The following is a 10,264-nucleotide window of genomic DNA, read 5'->3' as shown; positions in this document are numbered from 1 at the left end:
TTATTGATACTCTTAATATCTTGGGTTAAATGAGTTTTAGTTATTAAAATAAGAGTATTAATAAGATAATATGAGTTAATTGCATTTTGGCATGTGAAATGATTATTTTAATATTTTAATAAGATAATACTTTTTTTGCATGTTGCAATTGTTCAGGTGGCTTTTTAACTTATGATAAATGGTCTCAAGATTTTGCATGTTGCAATTGTTCAGGTGGCTTTTTAGCTTATGATAAATGGTCTCAAAAGGCCCATGTACAATCTTGGCCCATTGGAGAGTTTGGAGAGTGAAGTCCGTGAGGGACTCTGGACTTGAAGAGTGAAGATTAAACTAAGGCCTAAGGAAAGACCACGTGGTCTGATGGCTGCTTTTTGGGTGTGAACGTGCGGTAGGAGATGAAGGCATTCTGCAGCTAGAGTGAAATGGAGCTGCTGCGTTAATGAAGTGGGATGTGCGCAAGTGAAGTGGGGCAAATCAAATGAGCACGCCGACCTGCAGCAGTGGGGATTTTGGGAGTGGAACGCACAAATGATGGAGGGGATATATAATAGGAAAAGGAAAAAAAAATCAAGAAATCTTCTTTGCATATTTTTATTTTTTTTCTAGTTTTACGTTTGGAGGGGTTTTCTTCATATTCTTCAGTAATTTTTAGTTTCTCATTTTTTTGGGGGGTTCTCTTTAGCTTTTGTTTTATTTTCTCTTTGGGTTTTTTTTGGATCAAAATTGGCTGTGATTTACTTTTTTTTCTTTCTTTGGTTTTTCTTCGCAGCGTTAGTTTTGATTTCTGTTGCTTTATTTTGGTTATTTTTTTTTTCAAACAACATTAGTTTTCAGTTTCGTCCTCATCATTTCTTGATCAGTTTCTAAAGTGTATTTGAGAGGCTATTTTTGCACTCTAAGATTTATCTCATTTGGGTTTCTTTTGCTCTCAAATTTTATGATGACTTTATTTAGATTAATTTTTGCTATTAGCAATAATATGTGTAGCTAATTTCTGAAGCTTGGGTTGTGGAATGAGACTTGACTTGTTTTGGATTCTAGTTCAATGCAATATTTTGTTGATGAATATTGATTTCACTTATTGCTAGTCAAATTTGAATTGAAAATAGAGAACAACTCTTGCTCTTGATTTGTTTTGACGTATGGCACAACAAATGCTTGAAAATTATCAAGGCTCCTCTCAGTTGATTGTTAAAGTATGTTTGGTTAGTAAAGTTGTGAATCCCTTAGGAAAATATTGCAAAACTTGAGCATAACTTTTTATCTTCCTTTTATCAATGCCTTGACTGGATTGTTAATTGAGAAAATATTCTAGAAACCAAAACAAGGAGAGTTCCATACCCAACTCAAGTGTTTGTTAATTTGCCTCTTTGATTAGAAACTTTAATTTCAGTTTTGATTTAATTTTTATGGGAATTAAATTCATACTTTTTTTATCTTCTTAAATCATTTTTGAAGAAGTATATTAAAATCCTTTTTGCTCATTGTTTATACATACATAAAAAAAATGCGAAAAAGAAAGAGTTTTATACTTCATTTTACTTCTTCACACTTCTCATACATCATCATACTTTCCAATTAAATTTCACAAATGCTTTGATAATCCTTTGTCCCTGTGGAATACGATCTTGGACTTATCCTTGATACAACTTGACACTTCTACACTTGGAAGCACATTTTAGAAAGAGTCAACTTTTTGGCGCTGTTGCCGGGGACAATTGGTGTCATCAGAGTATTATTATGAACGCTGAGAGGGTGTCTATAGTATTGTGAACCTCTTCATAGCCTGGGTGATATTACTTCCTCTCATTTAACTTGTTGCTCTTATCTTTTATTTTTCTTTTATTTGTTAGATTGCAATATGCTTTATTTTCTTTTATTTTGCTGAGTTTGTATGTTTGGTTGGGCTAGAGATAGCACATTCAGACTTGTTAGGACATAATCATTAACTTCATCATCGGGTGCATCTGTTTTACTTGAATCATCATCTGACACTCACAGCAACATGGCTGAAAATGAACATCATGATAGGGAGGTGGTAAACCATAACAGAACCCTTAGAGAATACTTGCAGCCTGTTAGGACCAGCCCACCATCTTGCATTATTCAGCCTTTGAATGCAAATAATTTTAACTTTAAACCTGAGATGATTCCATTGCTACCTTATTTCCATGGCATGGAATCTGAAAATCCCTATTTGCATATCAAAGAGTTTGAAGAGGTTTGCTCAACTTTCATGGATAAAACATGCACCGAAGAAGTCATTAGGTTAAAACTGTTCCCATTTCTCAAAAGTACAAGGCTAAAACCTGGCTAAACTCCTTAAGGCCAAGGTCTATTGGGACTTGGCAGGAAATGCAAACTGAATTTTTGAAAAAATATTTCCCAATGCATAGGACCAATGCCTTGAAAAGACAAATTATGAATTTTAGTCAAAAGGATATAGAAACATTTTACCACTGCTGGGAACATTTTAAAGACTTATTGAATGCATGTCCTCATCATGGATATGAGAATTGGAGGGCCATAAACTTTTTCTATGAGGGGTTGCAACCAAAAATGCGCCAATTTGTTGAGACGATGTGTAATGGTGAGTTCTTTAACAAAGAACCAGAAGAAGCATTTGAGTATTTCGATTATTTGTCTGAAAATGCACAGTCTTGGGACACTGCTGATAGTATTAATAGACATGAGACTTCAAGACATGTTGGTGGGGGTGGGAAATATACCTTAAGAGATGAGGACGATTTGCCAGCTAGGTTAGCTTTAATTTCAAAGAAATTAGAGACTATTGAGTTGAAAAAAGTGAATGAGGTGCAAGTTGTACCAAGAGTGGCAGAAAAATGTGGCATTTGTGAAGATCAAGGACATTCCACAAATGAGTGTCCTACAATTCCTGCATTTAAAGAAGTTTTATTAGGTCAAACTCACAATGTTAACATGGTTTCTAAACCTTTTTCAAGGCCATACTCGAACACTTCCAATGCTAGATGGAGGAATCATCCAAACTTTAGTTGGAGAGGTGAGCACAGCAATGTTCTTGCTGCACCTACAGCAGGACCAGCAAATTTTGCAGCATATGGAGCTCATCCTGGTCCATCTTATGTTCCCCATCCAAGTCAAAGTTCACAATTCAGTACACAACCAGCTCAAGCACCTAAAAAGGGACTTGAAGATACAGTCCAGCAGTTGAGTGTGATACTTCAACAATTCATGCAAGGTCAAGCAACACTCAACAACCAGAATTCATTAGCAATTAATGACATAAGGACTTCCATCACAAGGCTGACTACATCTTTATATACTCAAGAGAAGGGTAAATTTCCTGCACAATCACAACCAAATCCACAAGGGCAACCTCATCAAGTGCAAGCTGTAAATGAAGATCCTAACTTAAAGTTAGTCAAAGCAGTGACTACTTTAAGAAGCGGTAAGGTGGTGGATATTCCAGCACATGAGCCATACAATTCTGGTAAGGTTTCTAACCCTTCCAAAAAAGATGGAAAGCATGTGTCTGATGAGCATGAGAAAATTGATTGTCCTATACCTGCTCCTTTTCCTCAGCAATTAGTTCCATTGCATAAAGATAAGCATCATGCTGAAATTCTTGAGGTTTTTAGGCAAGTTAGGATTAACATCCCTTTATTATATGCTATTCAGCAAATTCCTGCCTATGCAAAATTCCTTAAGGATTTATGCACTGTGAAAAGAAGATTAAATGTGCACAAAAAAGCTTTTCTTACTGAGCAGGTTAGTGCTATCATTTAGAGTAATACACCACCTAAATACAAGGATCCTGGAGCACCTACAATTGCTTGTGTAATAGGAAATTCAAAAATTGGTCATGCTTTGTTGGATCTTGGTTCAAGTGTCAACTTTTTGCCTTATACTGTGTATGAACAGCTTGGTTTAGGTGAACTGAAATCCACACCTATCATTTGGCAACTTGCTAATAGATCTATAAAAATGCCTAGGGGTATAGTTGAGGATGTTTTGGTACAAGTTGATAAATTTTACTATCCTGTGGGTTTTGTGGTGCTTGATATGAAATTGTCATCTCCATCTACTTTCCAAGCCCCTATAATTCTTGGTAGACCATTTCTTGCTACATCTAATGCATTAATCAATTGTAGAAGTAGAATTTTGAAATTGAGTTTTGAAAACAAGACATTGGAGCTGAATATCTTTAATACTTGTAGGCAACCTCGGAATTTAGAAGAAGTTCAGGAAGTTAATTTGCTGGAAAACATCCTTGATGAGGATTTTTACTTGAATCTCCCTTCCACTGATTTACAATTGTCATTAGAAGGTGTTCTAAGTGATTTAAATATATTTGATGACACTTCTAATGTCTCTTTTGCAGGAATTGGACATTGTGTGCTTTGGCAACCAAAGTTTGAAGAGTTGCCACCTTTGACAACACCTATAAAGCCATCTTCAAATGTGATTCTAGATATGGACCTCAAACCTCTTCCAACTGGACTTAAATATATTTTTTTGGGACTCGACAACACTTTTCCTGTGGTAATCTATTCTACACTCACTCTTACTCAAGAAGAAAAATTGATAGAAGTGTTGAAAAAGCATAAGGGGCAATTGGGTGGACAATAACGGACATCAAAGGAATAAGTCCCCTTGTATGCACACACAAGATTTATTTAGAAGAAAATGAAAGACCATCTAGGGAAATGCAAAGGAGGTTAAATCCCACAATGAAAGAGATAGTGAAAAATGAAGTATTGAAATTGCTTGATGTTGGAATTATTTATCCTATCTCTAATAGTAGGTGGGTAAGTCCTACTCAAGTTGTTTCAAAGAAATCTGGAATAACTATGGTAAAAAATGATAAGGATAAATTAATTCCTACAAGAGTAGCAACTGGATGGCGGATGTGTATAGACCATAGGAAACTAAATGCTGCTACCAGAAAGGATCATTTTCCTCTTCCATTTCTTGATCAAATTTTAGAAAAGGTTGCAGGTCATGCTTATTATTGTTTTCTTGATGGTTTCTCTGGTTATTATCAAATAGAGATTGCACTAGAGGATCAGGAAAAAACCACTTTTACATGCCCTTTTGGTACATTTGCATTTAGGAGAATGCCATTTGATCTATGTAATGCCCCAGCCACATTTCAACAATGCATGCTTTGCATTTTCAGTGATTTGGTTGAAAACATACTTGAAGTTTTTATGGATGATTTTTCTGCTTTTGGGTGTTCATTTGATGATTGTCTAACTAACTTGCAAGTTTTTTTAGCCAAGTGTGAAGAGAAACAGTTGCTTCTAAATTGGGAAAAGTGCCACTTCATGGTGACACAAGGAAATGTGTTGGGTCACATTGTTTCTTCTCGAGGCATTGAGGTTGACAAAGCAAAAATAGAGCTAATTTCTAAACTTTCTACTCCTAAGACTGCGAAAGATGTTCGATCATTTTTAGGACATGCTGGTTTCGATAGGAGATTTATTAAAAATTTTAGCTCTATCTCTAAGCCTTTGTGTCACTTATTAATGCATGATGTTGATTTCGAGTGGACTAATGCCTGTCAAGATGCTTTTGATCAATTGAAAACTTTGCTTAACACTGCCCCTATCATGCAACCCCCTGATTGGTCACTCCCTTTTGAGATAATGTGTGATGCTAGTGGCTATGCTATGGGTGCTGTTTTAGGACAAAGAAAAGATAAATTACCTTTTGTCATTTCCTATGCAAGTAAGACTTTGACTGATGCTCAAAAAACTTATTCCACCACTGAGAAAGAGTTGCTTGCTGTAGTATTTGCATTAGAGAAATTTAGAGCATATATCATTGGATCACCTGTTATTCTTTTCACTGACCATGCGGCATTGAAGTATTTGTTATTGAAAAAAGATGCAAAACCAAGACTTATTTGATGGATTCTTCTCTTACAGGAATTTGATATCTCCATTAGAGATGAAAAAAAAAAAAGGAGTTGAAAATGTGGTTTCCGACCACTTATCTCAACTCACTATTGAGATGGCTCCCGATGCTCATTCACTTCCCATTTTTTATTCATTTCCTGATGAGCAGCTTTTATCTATTGATACCTTGCCTCGGTATGCTGACATTGTAAATTTCTTGGTCACAGGACAAACACCATCTCATTGGAGCATTTAGGACATTCGAAAGTTCAAATCTGAGGTTAAATCATTTTTTTATGATGACCCCTACTTGTTTAAATATTGTTCTGATCAAATTTTTCGAAGATGTGTTCACAATACGGAAATCTCCTCCATTCTTTCCTTTTGTCACACTGAAGCATGTGGAGGTCATTTTTCTGCTCATAAAATTGTGGCAAAGATTTTACAAAATGGTTTTTATTGGCCTCATATGTTTAAGGACACTCTTAATTTTTGTAAGGCATGAACGCCTTGCCAAAAGTTAGGAGGCATCACAAAAAAGAATATGACGCCTTTACAACCAATTCTTGTGGTTGAACTTTTCGATTGTTGGGGTATCGATTTCATGGGGCCATTTCCTATTTCTTTTGGTTATTTGTATATCTTGGTTGCTGTGGATTATGTTTCTAAATGGATTGAGGCAATACCTTGTAAAACACATGACCATAAGATTGTGTTGAAATTTTTGAAGGAAAATATTTTTGCTCGGTTTGGTATTCCCAAAGTCATTATTAGCAATGGTGGCACTCACTTTTGCAATAGGCCTTTTTCTGCTTTGATAACTAAATATGGGATTCACCAAAAAGTTTCTACCCCATACCACCCTCAAACCAATGGTCAAGTAGAGTTGGCTAATAGGGAGATTAAACGAATTTAAGAGAAAACTGTCAACCCCAATAGGAAAGATTGGTCTTTACGTTTGGTTGATGCTTTGTGGGCTTATCGTATAGCTTTTAAAAAATCCCTTGGCATGTCTCCTTATAGGCTTGTATATGGAAAATTTTGTCATTTACCTATTGAAATCGAGCATAAAGCCTATTGGACAATCAAACAACTCAATTTTAATTCTGACCAAGCTGGTGACTTGAGAAAATTGCAACTAGAGGAACTAGAGGAGCTTAGAAGGGATGCTTATGACAACTCTAAGTTGTCTAAAGAACGCATGAAGGCTTGGCATGATAAGAATATTTACAGGAAGACTTTTGAGCCTAATCAGTTTGTTCTTTTATATAACTTTAAGCTTCATTTGTTTCCAGGAAAACTGTGGTCAAGATGGAGTGGTCCATATGTGGTGAAAGTTGTTTTTCCTCATAGAGCCGTTGAAATAGTCAATCCTCAAAATGAAAGTTGTTTTTCATTGCTCAATTTTCACCTGAGGACTCCACTCTTCCCTTGCAAGATCTTCCCACTTGGTCTGCTGCATAGCCAACTTGTTTCAGTTCTCATTTATTTTTTATTTTTTTATTTTTGCCTTTTGACCCTTTCTTGCAGATTTTTCTATCTCTCCTCTCCCTTATCTGGTACTCTCACTCCCTCTTATCTTTTCTTGTTCTTATTGCATCTACATTGAGGATAATGTGCATACTCAGTTCGAGGGTGATGGGTACTGGATGTGTGTGCTGGATATATTGTGTTGTTCAGTTCTCCTTCACTTTTATTTTAATAGTTGGTTCTTCTTACTGCTGGTTTGCTTCTTAACTTCTCTCTGTGTAAATTCTTCATTTCTCTTGCATCATAGAGGACAATGCTACAAATTAATTGGGGGGATAGAAATTTTTTTTTTCTTTTTCCTTTTCCTGTTTTGCATGACTTGCTCATATGCTGGGTTAAAATTTCATGTTTCTAATTTTCACATGCTGAAAAATGATTTTTTGAGGTCATGGAACATATTCAATATAATGAAATCAGATTTTAGATAAAAAGGGAGACTTATCCATTTTATTTAGTTGTTAAACCAAGGGAAAGAATGTTAAAAGTTTTACTAAAACACACACAACACATGCCTAGAATGTCTAGAAAGACTACATTGGGTCATTGTTGTTGATTTACACTTCGCTTGTCTGGGACTCTGATGAACCATATCCTAATGGCTTAGGAAGAAATCTAAAGTAAATTAAATGAGAAAAGGGACAAGCCAAGGATAAAAAAAAACAAAAAAACAAAAAACAAAAACATAAATTATTAAAACAAAATCATATATGATGTACATTTGTGTATTGGAAAAGGCGGCCTATTACCGAGGTCCTTACTAAGTAAGAAAGTAGGCTCCTTTTAAAGTGTAATAGCGTGAAAGCCTGCATTACAATGGTTTTGAATTAGACTAAAACCATGTGGTTATCTCAGAGTAGCTGTTGTGATTGAAACTTCTAATGCCTTTTGGTAGTCAATCTTGGAATTCTAACCCATTTCCTATGCACTTAAAATAAAGCAAACTTTGTTAAATTTAATTCCCTTGGTTGATTTACTACTTTAGGCAATGGCTCACCCCACCCTTTTCAAGTCTGATATGCTACTAAGTGATGAAAACATTTGGCGTTACATAATGCTTCCCTACCGGTCGCATGTGCTCGGTCGGGAGTTCTTTATGGTTCCCCCCTCTCCTCCCAGGGGAGAAGCGCCGTGCAACCTCTTCGCCAAAAGGTGGCCAGGCAAAGCAGTCCTGAACAAAGGAAGGCACTTCTGGACCTGCTCGTCCTGCGGCTGGGGACCCTCCTCCTCGTCCATTGAAGACATCCCAAACTGCCTCATCTTCTCGTAGTCGTGGTCAGTCTTCAAGTTGATCGTTCCGCTCACCACCAGGATCTCCTTTTAGTGAGTATGGAGTTCCCCGTTCGGTGTCCCAAGAGCAAGGTTATAGGCTTGTCGAGGGTTCCCGCCCGGGATTTAAGGTTCCTACTTAGAGAGTTCCCCTGACTTCCATGCGCCCTCTCCATCCGGTCCCTTGCCCCTGGGAGTACTTCCCATCGAGTCGGGGAGGGCAGTTCTCACCAAGCTGCTCCAACAACTAGTTCCTTTGCATCTCGTCAAGTTCCAGCAGGCAACCCGCCGATAGGTAATATTTTTGAGATTTGACGAACTACGATACTTTCTTTTTTTCCATGCTTCACAATTCAAAATATATATATATATTTTTTAGGCTCCATCGTCGAAGACGAGATAGCAGATATCAACACTGCCTTCCTCTTCTCCAAGACTTTCGATCGTCCAACCGCCCGAGATTCTGGTCCGACGATGGGAGCTTTTCCTTCTTTTGAAGGGATACTCAAGCAGGAGGGAGTTTCTGAAATCCAGCCGTAGGTTTATGGGCCCACCCTTTTTTAGGAAAGGCTTGCCGAGGTGGAAGCAGCATTCAGCGAATGGTTGACGATGCCCCATGTTTCTCTTTCGGAGCTCTCGGGTATAACTCTCCCAAGTTTCTCAATGGTTCCCAAGTCGACTGGTCCGAATACCATTCTGGTTTTATCTTCCACAACGGCTATGCAGGTCCTTCTCCCTGGGCAACGGAACCCACTTTCCCTGAAGCCCTTCCCTCCTCAGTGATCTCGTAGCTGACTTCTCCCCCTGTTCCCGAGCTAGACATATTGGTCGTAACTGAGGTGAGTCCTCCTCCTGTTTTCGAGACAGAAGTTGCTCCAGAGGTGGTCCTTCCTCCCTCAATCTCTCAGGTAGTTGTTCACAAACTCTCTTCTCAACTTCCTTCTTTTTCAACATTTGTCTGATGCCAAGCTAATTATCTGCCTTAGGATAATATAATCCCCCAAGCTGTGGCAGCTTCTCCCAGGCGAGACGACTTTATCCTAGTGGAGGACAGTCCTTTGCCTACATCCTCATCGACTGGGAGAGGTTCTAACCGTTCTGAGGCTCCTCAGGGTCAAACTTCGTCGTTCGTGCATCCCAGTCTTCCCAAAAAGAAGCTTTTGCTCAAGGTGGGGAGGAGTTTGGATCGCCATCTGTACCCTCTTAAGCTGCTCTACCGTTGGTGCACGTAGAATCCTCTCTCCCCTCTGGAGGAGTTAATCCGCAGGAGACGGGGCCCGGATTTGACAAGGCCTGAGCCGAATCAATCAAGGCACAAGCTTGGAAGTTCAGACCCCTGTTTGCCAATGTAAGAGTCTTCTTTCTGTCTATTGGTTTCTAATTTTCATTTGTTGTCCATAATCTCATCTTCTTTTTTATTTTTCAGGCCGAAGACCAACTTGCTGAGATGGTTACCAAGGAACGGGAGAAGATTGAAGAGGAGTTTAGGGTTCAGAAGGTCCTAAACACCCTCATGATCCTACAGGGCAAGAAGTTGATTGACGATCTCTACGATTTAACCATGGAGCATGACTCTTTGTTGGAGG

General features: G+C 38.0%; 1 protein-coding gene across 1 annotated transcript; it reads left to right on the top strand.

Annotated features, from left to right (window-relative positions):
• Positions 1 to 2,559: 2,559 nt before the first annotated feature.
• LOC118348654 lies at positions 2,560 to 4,611 on the top strand. The gene is made up of 2 exons (XM_035690726.1): positions 2,560 to 3,750; positions 3,904 to 4,611. Exons 1-2 carry the CDS (start codon positions 2,560 to 2,562, stop codon positions 4,609 to 4,611), a joined length of 1,899 nt encoding a protein of 632 aa, XP_035546619.1.
• The last annotated feature ends 5,653 nt before the right edge of the window (positions 4,612 to 10,264 follow it).

The sequence above is a fragment of the Juglans regia genome, chromosome 6 (assembly GCF_001411555.2).
Source record: "Juglans regia cultivar Chandler chromosome 6, Walnut 2.0, whole genome shotgun sequence".
Classification (NCBI taxonomy): Eukaryota; Viridiplantae; Streptophyta; class Magnoliopsida; order Fagales; family Juglandaceae; genus Juglans; species Juglans regia.
Note: the sequence above shows the minus strand (reverse complement) of the source record. Positions and strands in the feature narration are given on the sequence as shown.

What these genes read in the sequence shown, in the direction of transcription:
- LOC118348654 (XM_035690726.1), top strand. Translation starts at nt 2,560, where the DNA reads ATGCGCCAATTTGTTGAGACGATGTGTAATGGTGAGTTCTTTAACAAA. An exon ending in AAGCTTTTCTTACTGAGCAG is followed by an intron (nt 3,751 to 3,903) that starts GTTAGTGCTATC and finishes GTGTATGAACAG; the next exon opens with CTTGGTTTAGGTGAACTGAA.